The sequence below is a fragment of the Sorghum bicolor genome, chromosome 9 (genome assembly GCF_000003195.3).
Source record: "Sorghum bicolor cultivar BTx623 chromosome 9, Sorghum_bicolor_NCBIv3, whole genome shotgun sequence".
In the NCBI taxonomy this organism is placed as follows: domain Eukaryota; kingdom Viridiplantae; phylum Streptophyta; class Magnoliopsida; order Poales; family Poaceae; genus Sorghum; species Sorghum bicolor.
This window is the reverse complement of record NC_012878.2, coordinates 14,644,365-14,672,242: the sequence shown is the minus strand read 5'-3', so window position 1 is coordinate 14,672,242 and position 27,878 is coordinate 14,644,365. Positions and strand designations below refer to the sequence as shown.

Below are 27,878 nucleotides of genomic sequence, written 5' to 3'. Positions count from 1 at the left end.
TCTTCAATACTGGCAGGCCGACGACCACACCATCCTGACACCGAGTCATCATTCGGCGCCTCAAGTGACGATGAACACGGATGGGAATCCGATCGCAGCATGCATCTTGGCTGATATTGACACAAAAACCAGAGCCCACCAAAATTCCCAGTTTCTCACCAACATGTCTTATGCACTGTCTTATCCTCTGTATAGTAATGTAGTCTTGTAAAATGACCATGGATCCAGGACAAAGTGCCATGAACCTTTCGTGAAGCAGCGTTCTTAATCACCCTGTAGATGTCAATATGTAGCCTCAGTAGATTGTATAATATTCAGCCTAGGCAACACCTAAATGGCACATAGTGCCCAACATATTATCTTCGTAGTACTTTGTTCAGTACTGTCGATATAGTACTTCCTAATGTGTTATCGACTGTTTAATACATAAACTGCTGTGTAACATGTCATCGATTGTTTAATAGATAAACTTATATACATCGCCCTTTACATGTTCCAAACAAGATTTTATACTGCCCCTACTACCACAGTGATTATTTCGCGCTAAACTTACAGCAAATTTATAGTAGTTCTCTATTTAGGTGCCACAAAAAACTGTAATAGCCATACGTATAAACATAAACATAACCCACAGAAAAAAAAAATAAGGCCCAAATTGCCTGGCCCAAGTTGTTGGGCCCCCATTACCACCCCTTCGATCCAAATAAAAAAAGGACATCAAACACTAACCTCGGCAAAATCCCCACAGCGACCACCTCCGCCGATACTAAACGACGGCGTTTCCGCGAGCAGCGCACCGGAACAGAAGAAACTCCGCAACCTCGGACTCCTCCGCCATCCTTCGTGCAACCCTCGTCGACACCACCTCATGTTGCGAACCTGCCGATCCCCGACTCCATAAATTGTTAGGTGCGATTCTTCCCTCTCCTCTGAAAAACAATCCCTAGACATCTGCATAGTCAAACAAACATATAGATCTAGAACCGTTCCTCATTTCAGGTTACCTCCATTTACATACGAACAGGCTAGATATTTTTTTGGGTCATTTTATATTTCGGTTAGTTGAGAAGCCCCATGATTATAGTCCTAATTGAAGAAGTTCGTAATACAGAAATAAAGTAACTCATGCCCAGACTATTTAGTCCGTTCAGAGACTACAGAAAGTCTGTGTTTCCCTAAACCGATGCTGCGACCCCTAAAAACTGCCACACTTAGTCCCTGCCCCTTCTCCATGTGCAATACTTCGTCAGTTTATCAGCCGGTATAACCATTAAGTACCCCACTCCAACTTCTGCTGACAGTGGCACGATTGACCAAAAGCCCATTATGTAGTAAGCATCAATTTTCAGTAATATAGGTAACCCACTCCACTGCAGATCTTCTTTAACCAAAAAATCCGAATCCTAAGAAAATAGGGCAAATATTTCCATATGCTTACTCTACAATTATAAATATTCTATACAACAACATGCAACTATACAGTCTATTACTGATGTCTATTGTTTCCTTATTCGCTTATAGGTAACTACCAAACTCAACCCACGCTGCAGTCATCAAGCAGAACAAACATCTACAAGAAAATTTAATCAGATAGTGACATCAATGACGGAAATTCCAACACATCATCAAGGTACATACTCTAAATACTATTCACCCTGTAGATTCTTCTTTATTGACTTACATAAATACAATACAGACGAACAAAAGCGAGGCTAAAAAAATATTCATATTTCTTATTGCAGAAACATATTGGCAGCATGCTGTTATTGCAAGACCAGCAAACAGACGCACACCACACAGCAAAATACTCTCCAAGCAGATTGCAGATGCAATAGCAGATCGCCTGGGAGCATATATCACTGTCTCTGATATAACATATAAACCACCAAACTTTCTTATCCACTTTACAGAACCCCATTTACAGAGGCACGCTTTAGTTACAACAAAGTTACAGACAAGAAGTTGCAACCTGGAGATGGCACCATGGTCAAAACAGCATGAATTGGGACAGCTACCTTGGATTATAGGTATGACCACCATATAACTTAACCTGTTGTCATCAAGTTGCCTCGAGAACACCGTTCATCATCTAATGACCTCTATTTATGTCTAATACACAGCTACTCCACCAGAGGCTCTACAAATCAATATTGACCCACTCAAAATTTTACCTATACCAAGAAAGGCTCAAACACATGCAGGTAATCAATGTGAGACCTCCTTTTGTCAAGAGCGACGACCACATAGTCTGCTCTAACTACAATAATCCACGCAGGCAACCCAATTCTAAAGGATGATTATGCTGAAACAATTGGCACCAACTATGAACTTAGAGCACCTGACTACAGCTATTTGGTAATAGCAGAATTGAAGGACTTCTACTACAAAAAATTTGACATATTCAGATTATCGAAGAATAAGACAATCCAACTACTCCACTTGCTGCAACAATGTCTGCAACAATTCCAGGACAAAGCTACCGCCATATCCAGCACGGTTGAATCTCTCGCACACAATGCTACAGATGACAACTATAAATATCTCTCTGACTTCGCTCAACGTCTACACCGTAGTGCCAACCATGCCTATAAAAACTACACCTTTATACATGATCACATAGATTTGATTCTACAACAGCCTGAAGAACCTATCAATCTTCATGGATTCAAAAAAATTCCGCCACTAAATCAGGTACCCTGCGACTATACTACAAAAAACATAAAAGCAAGACAAAGTGCTGGAATAGTTTCCACAGGCCACTCAAGACTAATGTAAACATTTACCATGCAGGTACCAGTCCCGTCATCATACACTACCCGACTGAAAGTTATCTATACCGTAGCGACTCAAGCAGTATATAAAGCCGAAGCCACCATTACAGCCATAGAGACATCTACCGATCAGTTTGAAGCTTCTGTCAACATACAAGGATCAACACATAAATATAGTGATGTTACCTATACAAATGCAGCCTCGGTTGAAGCAGCAGCCATATATTACTCCCTCAAACACATCACCAATATTCTTGGATACCAAATAGTTGATCTTAACTATCCAACCCTAGCACAGTTAATCGTCTCAATAAACAGTCTCAGCTTACACATTGGTCTACTGCAGTGTTGTGTATCCTACGCTACAGCAGACATGAGCCAGATATATGAAAGTGTGGGTCATCTCCTCAACGAATACAGCATGACAGCCGATGACATTCCAAACACCAAATATCTAGATGATGCTATGAAAGAACTTGATGATACCATAACCAATTTCCACAAAAGCATCAACAGCTCAGCCGATCATTTCATAGACTCAAAGGTACGGTAAAACAAACTTTATTCATACAATGAGTTTATATATAAAATCATGCAAATATTACCATAACTGCTATACGTCTACAGATCCAGTTTATTTCCACGACTTTAGACACCGAACCCCTCGCCGTCACACCAAGTCGCTGGATTAACATCGACAAACCAGGTAATTTCAGACACCCCACACCAGCACCGATTTACAAATTAGTCAGCCATAAAAAAACACAGATACCATCTCTTGTCATCATCATCACCATTATCTGCACTCATCAACTTCATACTGCAATAACAGCACTGACGATAGACTCCTACACTAAATAACAGGAAACCATCAGGTCTGAAACCCAGACACAGCGCCTTCAACCATGAAGACAAAATACAGACCCAAACAGATCAACAGAAACAAGGCAAATTCAGCTTCTGTGAAACTCTCATCCTGGACTAGGAACTACTTTCCGCAAAGTTTGTAATATGCACGCACAAAACTCTGTTCCAACGTTAATATTCACGCGGCTACTATCAGCCTTACTCAAATCCTGTATAATGTAGTAGACTCTCTTGAATGAACCGCATATATCCATCCGATATATTGAGCACATCCAAATGCGGTTCCAATAGTTCTCAGATTTAATACGCACAAAAATTGGCACCACAGTTCACAATTCAACAAAGGAAATGTTCCTCTCTATATTTGAACTCAAACCACGACACTTTACCATAATTAGCTCTTTCTATTGTATCCCCTAACACAAAATATTTTCATGTCCTCAACTCCGCAACCACACGTGCGCGCAGAGGCGCGCCTTGCCACTAGTATGTTTAAATACACGCTTGGATCCTATCAACTTTCTTGTATGCACATCTTGGCCAAGATAATTCGCGAATGCTCATCCATGGAGAAACGAGCGAATAATTTTTTGACAACACCACATCTTCTTTTTTAGATTTTTTTTTCCGCGTGATACTCTAATTGGATAGTGATGTATGTGCTCGTTCTCTTTTATTGTGCTCGGCTGAGCGAACTGCTGCATGTGTGCACTCAATTTGAACTGTGTTGGGACCCATGCAAACATTAATTTCAAACCGGTATGTTCTATATGACGAGATGAATAAAACTAGACCCTACTTATATATGTTTCGAATAATTTTTTCATAGCAGACTAACTTATAACATAGAACTTATCACATATAACTTATCACATATAACTTATAACCAAAACTCGAAAACACAAAAAGTTATAAAACACAATTATCCACAAAAAAGTTATCAAACACAACTTTTATACATAAGCTATTCTATACAACTTGTATAACATAAGTTATTCTACACAATTTAGATATACAAATCAATATCATGACATAGTAGTAGATATGTTGGTAGCATGCATAAAAAGAAAACTGATGGACTACTAAAATTAAAAAGAAAAAACTTGTATTTTATAACTTTTCTGTTTTTAGGTTTTGACATAAGTTATAAGCTATATGATATAAGTTAATGTTATAGGTTATATGGTAATAAGTTTTGTTCTACAAAATGTTATATTGTCCAAGTTATCAGTATAAATTATAGAAATAAGTTATGTCCCATAACATATATGTATAACTTATATTGTGAGTTTTTATGTTATAAGTTAATATCACTAGTGGAATCCTCCTATTTCCCTAGGGTGAAAAACCCTAGGGAAAGGCATAGATACCTAGCTAAACATGTTTCCCTAGGGTAATTTGTCAGGATTGGTTCCTAGAGAACGATTTCACGAGGATCTGAGAAGTGCCCTAGGGTTGGCCGAGGAAACCCTAGGGAAACTGTATTCCCTAGGTAATTTCACCCCTAGGGAAATTTGTTGACATGCCATTCTATTGCCCACGTGTAAAGGTCATTTCCCTAGGGGGTTGAATTTTATGAGGAACATATAATATGCAGATCATATACCATATATTTAAATTCAAATATTTAAATTCAAATTTCGAATACAAATACAAATTTAATTACAGCACAGCACACATGCATTGTTTCCATCAGAATTTAACATTCATCAATCCATATGGATTTAAATTACAATATCTCATTAGGCACTAACACAAACACCACTTGTGCCATCAAAATGACCTAACTGAACTACAACACAGGTGCATATTGCAACCTGGTAGCTAGGCACATTCATCAATCCATATTGTTTAAATTGCAGTATCTCATTAGAGGCACTAACACAAACCCCAATTGTGCCACCAAAATGACCTAACTGAACTACAACACAGGTGCATATTGCAACCTGGTAGGCAGCGAGCAGCTTTGCTGCACAGTGCAGCCAAAATAATCAGAAGCGAGCAGACCAACATCATATAGTAGATTCCGATGCAACATGTCAAAGCAATGGAATTCTTTCCAAAAGGAGGGTCAAACGGCGCTCGGTCCGGGACGCCCTCTCTTCCTAGGCTTGGATTTCAGACATTCAGGGAGCCCGTACAGTCGGTGTGTTGGTGGAATTTCTTCAATTATATGATGTTTTGATGGACTTTCAGCTACAGCCTGAGGTTGAGGATAGACATGTATGGAGGCTCTCTTCTAATGGAAAATACTCGGCTAAATCGGCATATGATGGTTTCTTTTTGAGGTCTACTCTTTTTGGACCATGGGAAAAAATCTGGAAATCTTGGGCTCCACCCAAGTGTCGCTTCTTTTTATGGTTGGTCGCGCACAACGCGTGCTGGACAGCTGATCGACTCGCACGTCGTGGATTGCCTCATCCTGAGTGTTGTCCTCTTTGTGACCAAGAAGAGGAGACTATTGACCATCTCCTTGTGAATTGTGTGTTTGCAAGAGAATTTTGGTTCATTCTATTCCGACAAGTCGGTCTCCAAAACTTGTCCCCTCAATCTACTGATCTTTCCTTCCATGCTTGGTGGGAAAATGCTAGCAGCATCTCCGAGGTCGGATTGAAGAGGCAAGGAGTTAATTCACTTATCATTCTTGGAGCTTGTACTATTTAGAACCATCGTAATAGTTGTGTTTTTGATGGAGCGGCCCCGAACCTTGCCGAAGCACTCATCTTGGCTGGCGAGGAACGCCGCCTGTGGTCTATGGCTGGGGCTCGAGGGCTTTCTTTCTTGACTGTCCTCCTCCCTGGTAGTTAGAGTGTCTAGCTCAGTCGTGGTTGTCTTATGTTTTGGTGTCTCCGGCTCGAATGTAATCCTAGAGTCTGTTTGTGTGGGTGTGTGTGGGTATGTGTGGTGTTGTATGGGCTCTTGCCCTTTACTCTCTTCTTAATATAATGAAGCGCAGCTCTCCTGCGTTTTCGAGAAAAAAAATTTGCTTTTCATTTATAATTTTCACACAGGTCACACAATGAGAAAAAAAATGATTTTTTCTGAAATAGAAGATAGCAGAGCTTCACATAAATATTAGAGGGCACCAACACTCCAACAGTGGTAAAATTAGTGGAGACACATTGTTCAAGCATGGACTAACTAAACTCAGAGAATATACCAATTTATATAAGGGAGCAGCAGGTCACACATGTACACTACTAGTACATTATACTATCTAAAAAATAATGTAGGATCACTAACAGGGTGCTCGCCCCATGTTCAGTCTATACCCAGGCATAAATCCTCTTTTACACAAATGCACACCTATGACAGGTCTCCTCCGTCTAACTCTATTGACACAATCTAAACATGGACACACTACTCCAAATTTTTCAGAGTTAGGAACATTGCTAAAAGCACGGTCTAGAAAAGCATTAGTATTTCGCACCCATTCCTGAGAATGGCAACCATTGTCCTTCCAGCCTTGGTACATCCAACTACGGTCTTCTACTGACATGGTTTATGTTGCGACAATAAACTGAAAAATAGACAGTACCATGTCATAGTTCATATCATGAGAGCATATGAGTTGGGAGAGTGAGCTCCGCAAACATTTTGAAACTAAAAAGGCGAGTTTATAATGAAGAGCGCAAACATATAGTAACTACTAGCAACAAAACAGGGAGGCTGATATATATTGCATATTTAAAATAAACTAATTAAACTAATATATAATAGGATGGAACTAATAAAATTCAAAACTGAACTCTAACCTGTACTGTTTTGCTCTGAAGCACCACACAGCGTCAAAACCTTCCTTTTGCAGAGACTAGGGACAGCTATCCAACATTCCTTGCACAACACTAAAGATCTCCCTTTCCCTTCACCCGGTGGCAAATCACACCTAAAATTTTAGCTGAGGTACAATTTCAATCTGTAGAAGAAGGTACCAATTGCCAAAATCCACATTGAAACGTGCTTGCCTAGATATGAAAACCAAAATTATAACTAGCAGTGCATAAAGAGCTAGGATGCAACAACAAATTGCTACTGAAAGATAGTATAAGATTTGTGCTTATATATATAAATATATATGTAGCAGCACTAGGAACTAACCACTTCAAATCTGTTTCGAGGCTTTGGGATTTGCAGATTTGGCCCCTTATAGGCTTCGTCGTGACTGCTTGAGTGCAGCTGCACCAGAATTCGTCTTCCAGGAGGGTGGACAACCGGTGAGATGTGTAGTCGCTGAGGCCGGTGGCAAGCGTTGGGATTCCGTGTGGCGGCGCTGAATCGACGGGGGTTGTGGCGCGCTGGTGGCCGGAAGGTGGCCGACCGATGTCGAGCAGCAGCCAGCTGGTGTTAGGCAGGCCGCGCACGGCGGGGCAGGCCACCGGCGGCAGGTGGTTGGCAAAGCGCAGGGGTCGCTGCAGTCGAGTTGCCAGCGTCGAGCAATGGGCTCGCTGCGGGTGGGCAGCTCGCGTAGGGGCCTCGCTACGGGCGGTGTCGCGCTCGTGCAGGAGTTCCCGGCGAGCGGGCGGCTGCCGTCAAGGAGCGTGGAGTCAGGGTTTGGGTGCCTGCTCACGGGATAGAGATGGGCTGGGAAAAGTTTTTTTTTTACCGGGCCGAGCATTGGCGTGTCGCAGGAAAAAGGATTGGGGTGCCGGCCAAGACGGCTGATGGCGGGAGCAAGCAACGGGAGCTGAAAAATATTCACTTTCCTAGGGAACCATGGTAATTCTTAGGGAAATATTAGATGCTGCCGCTACCGTGGCAGACCATGAATCTGGTTCACTGAGGAAAAGTGGAGACCCTAGGGGATTTGGAGTCTTTTACCTGTATGCCATTATAAAAGATTGACCAAACCAGGAGGCCACTAAAAAGTTGTTTCGCACCTTTATGTCCAACTTCATCTTCGGCTATACATGTGTGTCATTCCGTCCATTTTGAAGCCTAACGGCAGTTAAGTGGCTTGGCAAAAGACTTGAATGCCCCTGGGCCACTTGGTCTCCATAACGAATTCTTCTTGTCCCCAGTGCCACTAACTGCTAGTTTTGGCGCCAATGAACATCAAGATGAATCAATGAATAAATGGAACCAACTGATCAAATGAGATTGGCCAAAAAGCCATCAGTAACCTGATAGTACTCCGTACATGTAGTTGCAGACTTGCAGGTGGATAAGGCGATGCAGAAAGATTCATTCATCTGTCTGTTGTAAGCCCCATGCATGGGCCATGCCAATCCTTTGCTAAATAATTTGATTGTAGCATTCTACACTTTGCGAGTATATCAGGTTCTGAAGTCTGAACTGAAAACAAAACAACATCACTCTCACTCACTCCAACCCAAAGAAACACAAAAGCACAAAATTATCGCTTACATCCACACTGCAGTACCGGCACTCCAAGGTTCCATTCCTCACATCCGTCAGCTTCTTCTACTTTTTTTTTGAAGAATGTCAGCTTCTTCTACTGCCAAATGCCAAACACACCTTCAGTCTCTCCTCACTCGCCAAGAGCGCCTGACCAAAGGGACAAGAGTCAGTAGTCACCACCCATACCATGGCCCGTGCGAGTGCTGCCACGGTGCCCGACGGTGCTCGAGGACCCGCACTCGCTGCCAGGGACCGACGACATCGTGCTCGCGCGCGCCCGCGACGCGCACCGCTGCATGTGCCGGGACGGCGCGCTGCCGGGGCAGGTCCAGCGACGCCATTCGCCGCGCGTTGACCCCTCCCCCTCCCCCACCCCCACCCCCGCCACGGCTCGGCGACGGTGGGTGCTCCCAGCACGACGACGACAGTGTTGGTGCAAAAGCAGATCTACAAACACAAAGGGCTAATACCCGATTCAAAAGTTAAGGCGTGCCAGCCGATTTGACTTTACTATCGGCAAAGGTGATAACTCTAATACTTTGGTCCCGACAACAGCGATACGCCCGGATGTCACGGCCAAGAGGTATTCACGCGGAACTTGAGAATACGCCGAACTTAAGTCGACGAACTCCTAAGAACTCGTAGTGAAAGGAAAATATGACGAAGTCGTCGAAAAAGTAGATGTTGGAATATGAGTAAAAACTTGTGTTTGATTGATTGATAGATGTCTCATTACAAGGCCCTAGGGTCTACATTTATACCCTGCTCAAAGAGCTACAATCAGACACGACTAGGACTCGAATTCCAAAATAACCAGAACCCGTATACAAAACGAATCTAGATAATTAAGTAAAATACAAAATTATCCCCTCGTAACCGACCAGGACACCACCACGGGTCAATCGGCAACTCCCACGAAGCCATCGGCAACCTTCCTGCTATCGCCATCGGCAAACATTGACACTGGCCATTGGTTAGGAACACGCTACCACTCCTGGACTTAGTCATACTCAATCGTCCCTTCATCGGCAACCTTCCACATCAGCAACTCTTCTGCAATCTAGTTACCGTTGCTCCGCCTGCCGATCTAGTACTCCACCGGTTCCTGTGCACGTGTCCAAAAACGGTGTCAACACATGCCCTCCAGTTTCGGAGTATGAAATCCTTAATGCTCTAAAATTCCCTGCATTAACGACGCTTTTCTATAGTTAATCTTCCCGATTTGGCAACTGATCATTAAATCCGAACAACCTTGGCCCGATTCTTTCGCAGACTCCTAGAATTTCTGAACCTCCCAAACCAGATAGCGGATATCCCTTCTTTATTCGCCCATCGGCAATATGACCGTTGGAGGAGGCTGCCGATGGACCGACCAGGAAATCTCGCACAGTGAAATATCTCCAGATCATGACCGCTTCTTGTCAAATCGCCTGCACAATCCCTTGATTACCGTGCGAACAGTTACCATATCAACCTGAGTATCCTCAGATTTCACGGATGCGACGATGAGATAAGTCAGATTTGCCCTTGCCTATTTTGTCCTATAAATAATTCCTTCTCAGGTACTCCTTCTCCATCGCATCATTCTACAGCCCCAACTCTGCTTTTCTGGCGGCGGTACTACTCAAGGGCCCCAAGAACTCCAATGAAGGCCTTTCTCCACCATCCCCAAAGTCTTTGATCGTCTTCCCTGCGAGGAGATGGCCATCAACTTTGTTGTTCCTGAGGTCAGTTCATCACCCCATCTCTCCTGTATTTTCACAGCACTCCTGTTCATTCGCAGTTCACCTTACTGAATACCTTTTTCTTTTTCCTTTTGTTCTTCTTTTTACCCCCAAAAACCTTTAGGATCTATCCAATAAAATCGTTATCCCTACCGATCAACCACACCTCCAATGTCTTGGTCCGCTAGGGAACCTAGATCCTACCGATCTGATCAACGCAGAGACAAACAGAATCCCCTTTAGAGCCGAGAACTTCTCTCTAGATCTATGGAAAGACGCCTTCCGTTCTTGGCCCAGTCCTACCAAGGGATGGAAGGATTGGTTCTTGAGAGTCAGCCATTCAAATATGGTTCAGTGGGGTGAGCGAAAACTGGATCAATGCATCAGGTTGTCCCTTGTCGATATGCATAGGAATGAGTCACTGCTGATTGCTGCGTCATACTTCTGGTCAGACACACTCAATGCCTTCGTTTTCGGCCATGGCTCTACTTCTCCCACCCTTGCCGATGTGTTTATGCTCACCGGCCTAGATGTATCCACTGCCGATAGTAGTCACATATTTGACACCACACCTAGTGCTAAGGTAGAAACTCGCTCTATCGGCGGCTGGTCTGGATACATCCAGAAGTACCGTAGAACAGGGCCTGTTAACATAAAGGAACAAACCACCTTTCTGAACATGTGGTTGGACAAATTTGTATTCCGCGGTCGATCGGCAGGACCAACCTCTGTCTACCTATCGGCAGCAGAGAAATTAGCTAATGGTGGCCGATTTCCCCTCGGCCGATACCTGCTGGGCTCTGCCTATCATCTTCTCCACCAAGTAGCCAGGAAACTCCTGCTTAGTCAACCCATCGGCAACTTAGGGGGTCCCTGGTGGTTCATCAATATGTGGCTCAGCCTCCATATGCACAAGCGTCTTGAGTTCGACCTCTTTGCACAACGTTTCCCCAGGGATATAGCCGAGGATCATGAACTGGGTGAAAAAGAATCGGCAACTCGTCCTCCTCTGAACTTTGTTGAGGTTGCCATAGTTTTGCCTGGCACAGAGGGTAACGCAGATCAGGTTAGCCGATTCTTCTAGACTTTGTACGAGGGCCTGACCAGAGAACAACGAGCATGGATGCCTCATGAGGGACTGACTAGAGAACACCAGATTTCCTTTGGTCTTCCATCCCTTCAACGATGCTCTCAATAAGGATCATGATGTGATGATGGCACTTATCACTCCAAGGACCATACCAGTAAACTTTTTCGGCAGTGGGAAGGCCTCCAACCAGACCTATGAATTCTACAACCCATCGGCACTAGCCCGTCAACTGGCTTTTGGTCAGCTACCGATTGCACTTTGTTATGCCGATGTGATAAAACCCAGGGAAACCATCACTAGCTAGTCTTCTTGAGTGGACCAGAATAGCTCAACTGCCACCAAATGTCGATACAGATGCCGATTTATCAGGTTGGATCCCGGCCCTCTTCATCACTCAAGCATACAAACAATGGTGGGAAGAATGGAAAGAACACCTGTTCTGCAGATCGGCTCTCACGTACCGTGGTATGATTGACCCTCAATACAAGGTCCCTGACAATACTGTAAGTATTTTTTAAACCGATGTTTCAATTTCTTTACTGTCCTTTTCAATCGATAATCCCCTTCCTTCATCTCATGCAGGTTGATAATACACCACCATCGGTCAGCAGGAGTGGTAAGCCGATCGCGCTTTCCCCATTGGGTCCAATCTCTTCGATCGGCAACAATGCTCCCACCTTGGCTGCTATAATGCATCGAGGTGTACGTCTCAAGAAAGTCACCACCAAGCGGACGAAGGCATCTCCATCGGTAGCCGCTTCTACCTTAGCACAGCCTTTCAAGGTAAATTTTCAAACTCTTTCACCCATACCGATTCCATTCTTACATCTGTTACACTTGTACTCACGAATTTTCATTGTTGTACCAGCACACCGGTGCATCGGCAAGGACCAGAAGCACAAGTGCCGATGCCCCCCAATCCAATCAGCCGAAGAGAAAAGGTGCCAAGAGTACCAGTTCACAAGCAAAACGTCAAAGAATGGCAACGCCTTCTCCTCCCCCAGTATCTCCAATCCCAGTGGAATCTTCTCCCTCTTCTCCAGAAGCTCAAACACACCAGATACCTTCTCCTCAGCCACAAGAAGAACCTGTGCAGAAGAACCCCAGCCAGAGGAACCTCAGCCAGAAGGCACATCGGCTGACGTGCATGAGCAAACTGCCGATCCAGCAAGTTCAATTATAGCATCGGTAGTTTCCTCAGTCCAAACAAGTACTGCTCCTCCTCAAGGTAATATATTCTCTAGGAAATCATTGCCGATGAACCTACTTTCCCCGTCTTATAATTACTTCTGTTAATCTTTCAGCTGACATAGTCTCATCGGCAATTCCAGCCGATCAGCCCGTGGTTCCATCGGCATTATCTAGTCAGAGGCGAGAGATGGCCCTGAAGCAAGTAAGTGACCCAATCTCTATCTGTATCGTTTATCAATGCTTGATCATAGAGTAACTTATTTTATCTTCCTTTTCAGGAACAGGACTCTCCTGACAGCCTGTTCTCCTTTGCCATCGACATCTCTGAGGACGAAGGCGAGGAGGCAAGTTCTTCTCGAGCAGTCGGAATTACATCGGCAGAGATCAGGGCAAAATTAGAAGAATTATCAGCCCTCCTTCATCAAGACACAGCCCAACTGGTTGATGACTCCGACCCTGCCAAGGCCCTGTTCAAGACCCTCAGAGGCCAAATTCCTGCCGATGCCGAAGAAATCCTTTTTCAAGCTGCACACCTAGAGAGCCGTCAGCTGCAATATCAAAAGGCTACCCAGCGTCTTGCCGATAGAGCTGCTCAGGCTCAGCTTTCTGAGGAGATGATGAAAGTGAAGCTTCTTGCCGATGAGAAGCACAAGAACATCGGCATTTTGAAGTCTTCAGGAGATGCGCTGAAGCACAAGATCTCTGATCTGTCGGCAAAAAGAGAAGCTCTGTTGGCAGAACTCAAGCAAGTAGAAGAAGCTTTGTCCCAGGCTCAACAAGAGGAAAGCCAGCTGCCTGAGACGATCAAACTTCTTGAACAAGAGCGAAATGTCCATGGCCGCAAAGCGCTGCAGATGAAGAAGAAACTGAAGCCAGTGGAGGGCTCTGCCGATGATGACGTGAAAGAGATAGAAGAAGCCAACCAGATCCGTCTACATGTCATACCAACGATCCAGGCGCTGTTGAGCATGTGAACTCTTCATCGGCGGTATTCTTTGCTTCTTCATTCTAACCATTTTGGTCTAGCCGATAGGACTGTTATCGGCACCCGTTTAAAACATTGAGTCCGGTTCCAGACACAGTTTGATCCAGCCGATAGGAATGTTATCGGCATTTAAACTTCTACGCATCGACCCAGATGCTTGGGTAATACTTTTTCAGATATTTACCATTTAATGCCCTGGGAAATTCAACTCCTTCAAGAGTTTCTAGGATATAGGCGTTTCCAGGAGCCGACCGATTTACCCGATAGGGACCTTCCCAATTAGGAGACCACTTCCCGAACTTTGAACTTTTAGTCCCGATCGATAAATTAGTTTCCATACTAAATCTCCATCAGCAAACTCCTTAGGTTTTACCCTCTTATCATACCATCTGGCAATTCTCTTCTTATTCTCTTCTATATTTATCAAAGCTTTTAACCGATGCCCCGCTAGATCATCCAACTCATCTGTCATCAAAGTGGTATAATCATCGGCAGCCAATTGGTCTTGAAAAGATAGTCGCCTAGATCCAGTCTTAATCTCCCAAGGTAGCACTGCATCGTGCCCATACACCAATTGATAAGGTGAAACTTGGGTCGATCCATGACAAGCCATCCGATATGACCATAAAGCTTCATTCAACAACGTATGCCACCTTCTAGGGTTTTCTTCAATCTTTCGTTTAATAAGCTTGATAATCCCTTTGTTAGATGCCTCGGCCTGCCCATTAGCTTGAGCATAATAAGAAGAAGAATTCAACACTTTAATTCCCATACCGATTGCAAACTCGTCAAACTCCCCCGATGTGAACATAGTACCCTGATCGGTAGTAATCGTCTGAGGAATACCAAATCGGTAAATAATATGCTCTTTCACAAAATCAATCATATTGGCCGATGTAACCTTCTTCAAAGGAATTGCTTCAACCCACTTGGTGAAATAATCAGTAGCAACTAAGATGAATTTGTGCCCTTTACTAGAAGGCGGATAAATCTGACCGATTAGATCAATAGCCCATCCCCAGAACGGCCAAGGCTTAATAATGGGATTCATAGCCGATGCGGGCGCTCTTTGAACATTGCCAAACCTCTGACACCCTTGACATCCCTTGAAATATTTAAAGCAATCTTCAAGTATGGTTGGCCAATAATACCCATTCCTCCTAATCATCCACTTCATCTTGAATGTCGACTGATGTGTTCCACATACTCCTTCATGGATTTCTCCCATCAAACATTTAGCTTCATCTTCACCCAAGCATTTGAGAAGAATTCCATCAATTGTTTGATAATATAATTCATCCCCAAGGAGCACATACTTGGTGGCTTGAAACCGAACACGTCTTTCAACTTTCTTGGATGGATCTTTTAAATAATCAACGATTTCTTTCCTCCAATCATCGGCGCCAATTGCCGATATTGTATTCAACATGGGCTGGTATCCCAAGGCATGTTGAGCCAACCGATTGGCCTCCTCATTATGCAATCGAGGAATATGCTCTAATCAGAAATCCCTGAATCCCTTTAATAATTGCATACTCCTTTTGTGATAAGTTATCAGGACTTCGCTTCGGCATTCATAACTTCCAGCCAATTGGTTTATAACCAGCATAGAATCCCCGAAGACTTCAACAGCATCAGCATGATCTTCTCTTAATAACTCTAACCCTTTTATCAAAGCTTGATATTCGGCTTGATTATTTGTTGATATGGCAACAACCGGCAAGGAAAACTCATACTTCCTTCCCCGAGGGGAAATTAGCACTATGCCGATTCCTGCCCCCCGGTCACACGTAGATCCATCAAAGAAGAGTGTCCAAGGTACAATTTCCAAAGTTTTCACGGCTCCACAATGTTGAGTCACAAAATCGGCCATAATCTGTCTCTTAACCGCTTTAGCCGATTCGCAACGCAGATCGAATTCCGACAGTGCCAAAATCCACTTACCGATCCTACCACTCATAATCGGCATAGACAGCATATAACGGACCACGTCATCTTTGCATATAACAGTGCATTCAGCCGATAACAAATAGTGCTTCAACTTAATACACGAGAAATATAGGCACAAACATAGCTTTTCAATGGCCGAATACCTGATCTCAGCATCAATTAATCTTCTGCTTAAATAATAAATTACACGTTCCTTTCCTTCAAATTCTTGAATTAAAGCCGAACCGATGACCATCCCATCGGTAGACAAATACAACCTGAAGGGCTTCCCTTGCTGAGGTGGAATCAGAACTGGAGGATTTACCAAATAATTCTTGATTTCATCTAAGGCCAACTGTTGTTCTTTCCCCCAGACGAACTCTTGATCAGCTTTCAACTTAAGCAAAGGACTGAAAGCACGAATTTTACCACACAAATTAGATATAAATCTCCTGATAAAATTTACCTTGCCGATCAAGGATTGGAGCTCAGTCTTATTGGTGGGAGCAACTATTTTGTTGATAGCATCAATGGATCTTCTGCTAATTTCAATCCCTCTCTGATGCACCATGAAACCAAGGAATTGGCCTGTCGATACACCAAATGCACACTTGTTGGGGTTTATCTTTAAACCATGCTTCCTCGTGCATTCCAACACTCTTCGCAAATCGGCAAGATGCCTTGCAAAATCTTCAGATTTGACCACCACATCATCAATATAAATTTCCACCAGCTTGCCGATGAACTCGTGAAAGATAAAATTCATGGCCCTTTGATAAGTAGCACCAGCATTTTTCAAGCCAAAGGTCATGACTATCCACTCAAACAGCCCAACATGACCAGGACACCTAAACGCTGTCTTCGGAATATCTTCCTCAGCCATAAATATTTGATTGTATCCTTCATTGCCATCCATAAAGCTGATGATCCTATGTCCAGCCGCAACATCAACTAGCAGATCGGCGACCGGCACCGGGTAGCCATCCATCGGTGTAGCCTTATTGAGATTTTTGAAATCAATACAGACCCAAAGCTTTCCATTTTTCTTGTAGACCGGAACAACATTGGAAATCCACTCGGCATACCGACACTGCCGAATAAATTTAGCTTCAATAAGTTTGGTTTTTTTGGCCTTAATATCAGGAAGGATATTAGGATTACATCGGCGAGGTGGCTGCTGATATGGCCGAAATCCAGACTTGATAGGCAACTGATGTTCAACAATTGATCGATCTAAACCAGGCATCTCAGTATAATCCCAAGCAAAGCAATCTTTATATTCCTTTAACAAGTTGGTTAACTGTTGCTTACACTCAGAATTCAACTTAACACTAATAAAAGTAGGCCTAGGTTTATCACCACTACCTATATCTACTTCTACCAAATCATCGGCTGATGTGAATCCTTGGCCCAATTTTGCATCATCGGCGAACCTATCTATTAAAACTCCTCATCAGAACCGACTGCTTGGATCGGTAGAATTTCATAATCAGCGACTTTGAGGAAATCCTTCTCCCAAATTTCTCCCGAGATGCACCGAGTCCTTTCATAAGTATCTGCCTCTGCTGATGCAATAACATAGGAAGAATCTCCCGAGACAATCTCAATCTTGTCACCTACCCATTGTACCAAGCATTGGTGCATTGTAGATGGGATACAACAGTTGGCATGAATCCAATCTCTCCCTAGCAGCAAATTATAGGCACCTTTTCCGCTGATCACGAAGAAAGTTGTCGGCAAGGTTTTGCAGCCGATGGTCAACTCGACGCATATTGCTCCTTTGACTGGAGACACGTTCCCTGCGCCAATTGAGCTATCTGGTCGGAAAACTCCAACTCTTCATCATCACTAGAGGGTGCAAGGAATTCCATCGACAACATAAATACCATGTTAACACCTGCCGATGGCCCTTTTCCCTTAGGGTCTGATTGTTGCTGATCCCCAGACTGGCCAGAATTCTCACCCTTGCTTAGCTCTTCTCGTCTCTCGCGTTGCAATCTCCTCTTCTGTGTCTTGGTCAATCCCTCTGGACACCATGGGGGAAGTGGTGACCGCCTTGCCGATGGACGACGATGTTCCCTCGACTCCATCCGATGAGTATTAGCATCCCTGCAAAATATGAACTCATCGGGAACTCGTGCATCAGCCATCTCCTCAAGTTCTTCCTGATCCCTGGGAAAATATCCAACACGATCACCAAGCCTATCGTGTACACTGAGTCTGTCCCCCAGCCGATCATGAGCCGACGCTCTCCCCCTAATTGGCCCATTAAATCGCCTATCGTCATCATGATGGCGCCGATCAGATCTGTCATACCGATCATAACCATTGCATTCAGGGCAATATTCAACAGTGGGCAATTTAATGTCCTGCTCCCAGCAATGGATAAAGAACGGGCAGTTCCAGTGATCCTTGTGCTGATTCCACTCCCATCGGCGTCTTTCTTCTTCCCGACGATAATCTTCTTGCTGGCGCCGATACTGATCTTCACGTTGCTGCCAAGTCTCCCGATGCCTTCTATGAGTTATCACAATACCGGATCGGGGAGCCCTTCCGGAATTGAATCCCTCCTGGATCAAACCCTTTCCTTTAGCATCGGCAGCAGTAATCTGGTGTTGAGGATCAACCGATGCATTTCTTTCAGCTGTTTCTGACGTCAGCACCTTAGCTTTCCCCTTAGCGTCCAACATGTTCGTCGGAAAAGGGTGTTGATCAATCTTCATCGGCTTCTAGGCTTTGGAACTGTCAAATTTGATTCTCCCGGATTCAATGGCCGATTGCAGCTGTTGCCTGAAAACCTTGCACTCGTTGGTGTTGTGAGAAGTTGCATTGTGCCACTTGCAATATTTCATCTTCTTTAATTCTTCAACCGATGGAATCACATGATTGGGTGACAGCTTGATCTGGCCTTCTTGAAGTAGAAAGTCGAATATCCTATCGGCTTTGGTAATGTCAAACGCAAACTTCTCTGGCTCCTTGTGCCCAAAAGGACAAGACATCGGCTTTTTATTTTTCACCCATTCTGCCAGGCCGATGACTGGTTCCTCATCAGAATCCGAGCTTGCTGCTTCATCCACGAACGATACCTTTTTATTCCATGCTCTTTTGGGTTCAAAAGGTCTAATATCTTGATCAAAAATTCTCTGTACCAAGTGACTTAAGCTTTCAAACTCCTGAGAAGCATACTTGTCCCTGATGTGCGGCAACAAACCCTGGAAAGCCAAATCGGCTAGCTGTCGATCGTCCAACACCAGACTATAACATTTATTTTTGACCTCCCGTATTCTCTGCACAAAACTTTCAACCGATTCATCGTTACGTTGCTTCAGTTTAACCAAATCGGTGATCTTCTTCTCATGGACTCCAGAAAAGAAGTATTTGTGGAACTCCTCTAGATCAGCCCAAGTAATCACTGAGTTGGGAGGTAATGATATAAACCAAGTGAAAGCCGATCCAGATAATGATGACGAGAACAAGCGAACCCTTAACTCGTCCCTGTTAGCAGCTTCTCCACATTGGATGATGAACCTGTTGACATGCTCCATGGTTGATGTATCATCCTGTCCAGAAAACTTGGTGAAATCTGGCACCTTGTACCGATTTGGAAGTGGGATTAAATCATATGCAGGAGGATACGGTGTCCGATAAGAATAAGTGTTGACTTTGGGTTTTATCCCAAATTGGTCTCTCATTACTTCAGCAATCTTATCGGCCCAATAAGCATCGGCATCCTGCCGATGGGGTGGTTGCGGATCCGGCACCTGCTGATATACTTCCACGTGTCTATGCGGTGCGTGATCTACATGGAACATTGGGTTAATCATTTGGCCACCAATCTGCTGACCACCGAGATTCATCGGCTGGTTGACCAACCCCTAATTCTGGAACCCAGGGTAGATCTGGCCTTGTTGAAACCCTATAGCCTGATGATTCTGTTGGGGCATTTGTGGAAAGACTTGCTGCCCAGTCCATCCACTATTAGCATTCATCAGCATAGACCCTGCCGATGTCTGGTAATTGGGCATCATCATAGAATTGACATACCCTGACTGAGCCATAAACCTCTGTTGTGTCGGCATTGAATCTGCCGATGCATTAGGCATCTGGAACGTTGGAGCTTGAGAATTCCCAGTGTAAGGCCTTGCAGTAGTAGTTGTAGTATATTGGGGACTCTGATTCATCGGCAAATTTGGGGCTGCCGATGTCATAGGAACCTTGCCCCTCAAATCAGCCGTCTGAGACGTGCCAGGTGTCTTCAATGTCAGCTCTGGGGGCATACCATAACCCCACCAGTTAGGAGGAGGAACCGATCCAGACATCGCCGATGCCAATAGATCTGTAGCAAGCTTGATCTGCCCATCTGAAGTCGATGGGTTGGTCGTCATCGTCGTAGATTGCGTGTTAGTGACTCCTAACGTGCTTGGAGGGACAGTAGTTTCTGTACCCGCAGCGGCTGTAGCAGCCGATGGAGCTGTAACTACCGGTGATCCCGGCTGATGATAGACAGGGCCCACATAATTCGGTGGCAATTGTCCTTCTTTGAAAGTTCTAGCCACGACGTTGAAAACCGTATTGGACAGCACACCAGCTTGATTGATTAAGGCACGGTTAATAGCACTATCAACCATGTCTTGGAGTTTACCAGGATTGGCTTCGAAAGTAACCTGCCGAGGCACCGGCAGTGCCTCCTTCTGGATCACCTCACCAATCCTGCTGATGCTGAAAGACTTCAAACATTGCTGCTTGTAATCCTCCATGGCTTTTGCAATAGCTTGCTTCTGCTCGTCTTTGAGACTAGCTTCTGTCACCGGAATGACGTTCTCTAGATCGAACTCAGTAGTCGACATGTCGATCTTGATTTTGAGAGTGTCCCACTGGGCGTGCCAAAAGATGTGTTGGTGCAAAAGCAGATCTGCAAACACAAAGGGCTAATACCCGATTCAAAAGGTAAGGCGTGCCAGCCGATTTGACCTTACTATCGGCAAAGGTGATAACTCGAATACTTTGGTCCCGACAACAGCGATGCGCCCGGATGTCACGGCCAAGAGGTATTCACACGGAACTTGAGAATACGCCGAACTTAAGTCGACGAACTCCTAAGAACTCGTAGTAAAAGGAAAATATGACGAAGTCGTCGAAAAAGTAGATGTTGGAATATGAGTAAAAACTTGTGTTTGATTGATTGATAGATGTCTCATTACAAGGCCCTAAGGTCTACATTTATACCCTACTCAAAGAGCTACAATCAGACACGACTAGGACTCGAATTCCAAATTAAACAGAACCCATATACAAAACGAATCTAGATAATGAAGTAAAATACAAAATTATCCCCTCGTAACCGACCAGGACACCACCACGGGTCGCAACTCCCACGAAGCCATCGGCAACCTTCTTGCTATCGCCATCGGCAAACATTGACACTGGCCATTGGTTAGGAACACGCTACCACTCCTGGACTTAGTCATACTCAATCGTCCCTTCATCGGCAACCTTCCTCATCGGCAACTCTTCTGCAGTCTAGTTACCGTTGCTCCGCCTGCCGATCTTGTACTCCACCGGTTCCTGTGCACATGTCCAAAAACGGTGTCAACAGATGGCGAGGCCGCGACGACCGCCAGCGCCGCCGTCTCGGACGCCGACGAGAGGCGCTGCATCGGCGCGCTCTGCGACCGTGCCTTGGCGCGCGACGACTCCGCGTTGGCCATGTAGCTCGGGAAGATGGGGAACGGTCAATACCGGTTAAGACTTAACCCCTCCCTCCTCTATCTCCCGTCATTGGAAGAAAGGGCAAGAAGGACATTGTGCTATCTGGGACCCACGTGTTAGACCTCTTAAACGGTAGAAAACAAACGGAATGAGGACGGAATGGCACACGGGTATAGCCGAAGATGAAGTTGGGCACAGCGGTGCGAAACAACTTTTTAGTGGTTTGGTCAATCTTTTATAATGGCTTACAGGTAAAAAGCTCAGGGATTTGTTACTTTCCCTAGAATAACAAATAAAACCTTTAGGGACTAAAAAATTTCCCTAGAGTACTTCTTTAACCCTAGGGAAATAAAATAACCCTGGGAAACAAGTAGATTCCAGTAGTGTATAAATAAATTGCTATTAAATTCTTCAAACATATGCAAGTGAGATCTAATTTTGTTTGGCTCGTGGTGTGAAACACACTGGTACAGACTGAATTGAAAATGGACACACCTTTCAAAAATTATAGCATTTTGAAATAAATGGTTTGTTTTTTAAAAGTGACACAAGAGCATTTCTAAGGATTTCCTAAATACTTTCTTAATCATCCTTGGTTTGCAGTAAGACGAGAAAAAACCTCTCTCCATCCTCGTAATCTTTTAGAACTTGGGACCATGTTACGCGTAAAGTTGCGCACTTCCGGGGTCGTGCATATCCTCTCCCTAGGCATGTTTGTCGACCAATTTAACGATGGAAAGACATGAAAAAAATAAAGAGTAGGAAATAGTTGTTGATGCAAATATAAAGAAAGAAAGAAAGAATATATTAAAGTAACACTGATAATTTAGAAATAGTATAGGATGTTTGATGTAAAAATTATCTTCTATATTTTAGGAGTGGATTATTATAAAATATCAGCTGCTCTTGCAGATGCTCAAGACACTCGATTGTACAGGATAGGTGTGGACACTGATAGACTGGATCGAATTATTCGCTGGCCAAAAAAATCAGTGAAAACGACGCCGTAATAGATTTGGGTATGCATGTACATGTGTAAGCTCAGCTCAAAAACCATCTCGTGATTTTCATATTGTGTGTTTGGTTGGAGACCGGGGCGAGTCAGGTCGGAGCGAACCCATTCTCGTGGCTGTTTGGTTGAAAGATGCTGAGGGTTGGATTAGCTTTAGAGTAGAATATTCCTCTTAGATGTGGGTTGGACTCAGTCCGTTAAAATCTAGCGGACGGAGCCGCTCTAGCCGGGTTGACTCCCACCAAACACTGAATTCTTTCAACCAAACACTGAACGGAGCCGCTCTGTCCCCAATCCTTCAACCAAACACTAAAACCGATTAACTCTGTCCCAAAAACAGAAGTCCAACCAAACAGTTGGCTCTGTCTAAAAAACTAAGTTGGATCCAACTCAACCCACCTAAGCTCCAAACAAACACACGATCTTGCGGCGAGCTCTCGAGATTGGCCTTTTCTTCGGCTGGAGCCTCGTGACTAGAGGGATCAGGCAGACGGCAACCATGGCGAGCGCGCCGGCGGAGTCCATAGCGTAGCCCAGATATGGCACCAGCGACAGCGACCACTGTGACGGCCTCCCGCAGGCAACTGCGTCTGCTTCTTCAGCACCGGCGAGCACGAGCAGTGGCGACCTTCATCTTCATGGCGTGGGCTAGCTGTGGCCTGTGGGCAACGGCGCTGCAAACGGGCGGGGCGCCAGGTCGTGCATCAGTGTGCACATGAGAAACTGCCAACCTCATTTGTATTCTTTTTTTTTTCCTCGCCTTCACCTTTGTAATCTCTCTCAGGTATGGTTGACAACTTTTGTAAACTGAGCCCATTTTTAAGCCTTTCCCAAATTGATCGGGAGGGAAAAGAAACAAGCCCAAGCATCCGTGATGGTCATCTGTTTTCAGCGCCGAAATCAAGATAAGCTCGCCCTGAAGAGCTGTGGTACAATACAAACACATCAGCTGCAAGTTGAGTTTTATGCTGCAAAAATAACACCGATCTTATGCGCCATCTGAACCCGTTGGGTATAGAATAACGAAAACCCTCTAATATATTGAAGTGTTAAAGGGTCAGTTGTGTTGGAGCCATCTCAACATTTAAGGGGATCTATCTCGGTCAGTGACTGGTATATCACCAATATAGGATATAGGATGCGGACACTATTCATAGATAATCAACCTTTTGAAAATTTATTGTTGTAAAAAAAACACTTTTGAAAATTTATCACAACCCTGTTCCTCCCTCCTGCAAGTCAAGAGACTTCGTACCAGAGCTACTCTGACTTATGAAATTTGTACCAAGAGGAAACAAGTGGTAGCAAAATTTAACCAAAAATAAATACAATATAATAAAGGCTGTTTCTGTCACCTTTTCATGTTCTGCTAAACATAGAAAAACAAAGTTCAATGAGTCATTAGCATTATCACCTCAATCTACTAACAATAGACATTTCAGATTAATTAGTCTTCGACCAAGACGATGTACCTCCGAGTTAACTGCCGACAGAACTGACGAAATCTCTGCGCATATATGTAGCACATCTGCACATGCGTGGGTCTAGGCCTCCAGGCACGCAAGGCAAACAGCAGTGCAAATTACTCTGCTAGAGCATGGTGCTACTTCAACAGATCAGCTTCAGCTAAGCCCGAATTATGATCCGACGACGATTCTGCACTCGAAATCAGAACATCATTAGTGCACAGCATGATTGAGAAATAAAAAGGTCAAAGAGATATCTAAAGTTGAATCTCCTCTTAGTAATACCCATTTCTTTCCCAACTTGTAATCTTGAGCCTTCGTTGTCTTCAGGTTCCAGATGTACTTATGTCTATCTTCTTGGCATCTTTACCTTTGAAATCCATACTATACAAATATATACAACCATGCAACGCATGGCCATGACAAATGAATCAACAGAAGAACCAAGGTAAAGATCCTCAAAACAGTAGATATTTAGGAAGGAGTAAATGAGTCGTTCTTGATAACATTATGTGTGCTTAGAGGAAAAACTTTTCAGATCATAAAGGATGATTCATGGGTGGTTTTGTACTCCTGCCATTTCTTTCAAAAAAAAATGGGCGTAGTAAATTATTATAATTTATAACTCCGAAGCACCAAAAAGGTATAAAAAGGACAGTTCTATCCAAAAGTCCCGCAACTTATCCCATACTGATGATTTGGAGCAGGCTGCAGCAACTCTGGTTTATCTCCATATGCTATCCTGGGCTACAGACCTATTATATGATGTGGTGAAGTTCTAACAGATAATAGCAGAGCAATCTTTTTTATTGTTCACAATATTACAAGCAAACTAAGACTCCATGATTTAAGCAGCAATTGAAATTTTAGGGCTTGTACAAACAAGGTAGAAAATGCAAATGCTAAACCATTACACTGCACACTATACGCACATAATACATGTACAGATTCTAATAAGGCAAAATTACCAGGTTAGGAACACCACAGAAGTATTCTCAACCAAAGTTACAGTTCAGAGTTCCTTTTAGCTGTTTCATCAAACTATACAACAAAGATATTAGCTAATGCTAGTCTCGTATACTAATCTTTATATGGAAAGAATTCGATTCCAAAGGTTTATCCTCTTCTTTATATGGAAAGAATTCAATTCCAAAGGTTTATCCTCTTCCTACATTTCTCTTAATAGTAGAATTGTGGCTAAGTATAACACCAGAGCACACTGCTTTGATGAAAAACTCCTAGATAGCTTCCTGACTAAATGCAATTACAGAGGAAGTTAACTACAGATATGCACTAAATGTTGCCAAGGGTAGTATGAAAATCATCTCCAAGATATTATTAAACCTTGATATAAACTTTGATGTGCATAATCATTATAATTAGTGCACAGAACAGTAGTTAAAGAACTACCTGACAATGTGACAGAATTCCAGCCAGAATCGGAATGGGAGCCCCAAAAGTAATAAGCAACCCATATCAGTGCACATCATATTGAAGCATAACTTGTGTCACGTGCAGAAATTGACAAGGAGAACTATTTCAGTATTCATAATGACAAGCTAAGTTCTTCCTTTTTTGTTTTCCTATGATTATATAATAAGAAAAAATATACTTACAATGCACTCAAGGCTACAGAATTGAACAAGCTATTGTGTATACTAGCATCTTGAAGTATGTTGATAGTAAATCCTACAAAGAATCACAACTAAGAGAGAACAAACTCCAGCATGACAGAACCTAGACACAAACCAGTAATCAGGGGCACCAAGCAGCCTAAAATGAGCAGAGAACTAGAAAAGTTTATCACCTAAATATCCTAGATATAAATGGACCTACTTAACTACATCATCTGCGATGCAATGTCCTGGACATAATTTCTACGACTTTGTTCCATTGTTGCAATCTTACAGCATCAACAAGCCTTTTGCTGCCTCTATCTCTTCAGGAATCCACCCCTCTGTTGCATAGTTCAACAACGTTAGCACGGGCTTCCCATCAACGCGGAAAGCACCAACCTCGACCAGATCCCCCTGGCGCACGCCATTCTGTCTCAAGAAAGGTACCCATGCTTGCATAAGGCGGTATTGCCTGATGCTATAGACATACTTGAACTTCATGTTGTAGGAATAACCATGTCGATCAATGGCCTCCAACTCTAGTCCATTCTGATCGTCCAACTGATGCACAGATCTATGCTCATCTGTTGTAAGAATGCTGAACAACGGTGAATCAATGACCTCCTGAGCTGAGAATTGCATGCGGGACTGGCCCAAGCAGCAATCTGTGGCAGTTAGTATCCTGGCAAGAACTGGTGTCACATCGGTCACGCCCAAGAATTGAAGGCCCTGGCTCAAGCTCATGAAAGGTCGCATTGGAGTATTACAACGACCAGAAGAATTGGCAGTCTCGCGACCATGCGGACCAGCAGCCTTTGCTTCTTGCACAGGATTGCTCCTACATGACGGTTCCTGGATTTCTGTCGACTGAGCTGATGGCATTATTCTGTTAATGCCCTCACAAACAGCCATGGTGGGAGGGCAAGGGCGGCTCCTCTTGATCTGCCAGCATTCCTCCTCAGCACTATGGCAGTGTTCACGATCCACAGGTCTCTTAACACGGCGAGACGGCAATGCAATGCCCAGGACAGTAACCTCCGAGTCTCGGTGCAGACCGTCCAAGCCACAAACAGGGGCCGCGAAGATGCAAGGCCGGAGCTTTTCTTCTTTCTTCTCACCCAGGGCCGCACCAATGCTCCCCCACGGCGAGTGGTCTTCCGGTTCTTGCACAATTGGGGACGACGTGGCAGCAGTTGCAGCAGCAGCAGCAGCCCTCTTCGCCTGTGCAATTGGGGACGACGTGGCAGCAGCCGCAGCCCTCTTCACCTCAGTAATCGCATTGCCATGCTCACGAGCTGCAGCGATGGACGAGCGTTGTTTCTTGGAAGCCCAGATCATCTCGCCATTGAAGTCGCACCCACGTTTGTTATTCACCGGTTCTTGATCCCTCATAGGAGGAGGAGGAGGAGGAGGACATGGTAGGGCGGCCACGACAACCACCTCGGGTTCTTGGCACGATGCAGCCATACGCTCGGAATTCCTGGGATTTTTGTGATTTCTTGCATCCACAGCGTCGGATGCGCAACCTGTCGCCAAGCGGTGGTTGAGTGACGCCAACAGCTTGAAGCAGGGGCCTCCCCCGCCGCCGGCGCGCGCGGCCGTTCCCAAGGAGGTGTTGATCATCTAGATGGATTTGTTATCGAGCAAAGAAGAAAGGGAGGGAGTAGCACACCAAGTGTTCGACGAAAAGAAGAAAGGTGGGGGGCGGCGGCTAGCTGTTAGCGCGAGCAGGTAGGGAGGGCGACGCCGTAGTGGAAATGGTGAGGCCACAGCTTGCGGCCGCGGAGCTTTATGGAGCGGCAGGGTGGAGACAAGAGGGACGATAACATCACGGTAGGGGTGGGAAGAGCAGAGGAGAGGAGGTTGCGGCGGCGGCGGCGGCACCAGGGAAAGGGTAGATGTAGATGGGAAGATGGCGTCGTGGGTGGGATTGTGAATACCAGAAAACGGAAAAGTGAACGACGATCTGCTTGGTTCTTGGATTTATAAGTATTTAATTTAACACGTATTTTCTAGTTTCTTTTTCACGATACTCCCTCTGTTCCTAATTAACTATTGTTTTGAGTTTTTTTGCCACAAGTTTAATTTGATATATAAAAAATATGTGTAAATTTTATATTTACAAATAAATTTATTAAAAAAAGATCTTTTTGTATTTCC

The 27,878-nt window shown here is 44.3% G+C and overlaps 1 protein-coding gene and 1 long non-coding RNA gene across 2 annotated transcripts; one reads left to right on the top strand and one right to left on the bottom strand.

The window, feature by feature from the left end:
• Nucleotides 740–3,845, top strand: LOC110430579. Its single transcript, XM_021448377.1, has 8 exons — nucleotides 740–909; nucleotides 1,522–1,630; nucleotides 1,743–2,027; nucleotides 2,121–2,201; nucleotides 2,276–2,691; nucleotides 2,791–3,315; nucleotides 3,399–3,477; nucleotides 3,636–3,845. The coding sequence occupies exons 2-8, from the start codon at nucleotides 1,603–1,605 to the stop codon at nucleotides 3,650–3,652; spliced, it is 1,431 nt and encodes a 476-aa protein (XP_021304052.1). The 5' UTR covers nucleotides 740–909; nucleotides 1,522–1,602; the 3' UTR covers nucleotides 3,653–3,845.
• Nucleotides 6,772–7,511, bottom strand: LOC110430050. The gene is made up of 2 exons (XR_002447243.1): nucleotides 7,394–7,511; nucleotides 6,772–7,158 (listed from the first exon to the last, which is right to left on the bottom strand). It is a non-coding gene; the product is annotated as an uncharacterized LOC110430050 (long non-coding RNA).

Coding starts and splice junctions, on each gene's coding strand:
- LOC110430579 (XM_021448377.1), top strand. CDS start 1,603: ATGACGGAAATTCCAACACATCATCAAG. Junction 1,631..1,742: donor AATTCCAACACATCATCAAG/GTACATACTCTA, acceptor TTCTTATTGCAG/AAACATATTGGCAGCATGCT. Junction 2,202..2,275: donor AAAGGCTCAAACACATGCAG/GTAATCAATGTG, acceptor TAATCCACGCAG/GCAACCCAATTCTAAAGGAT.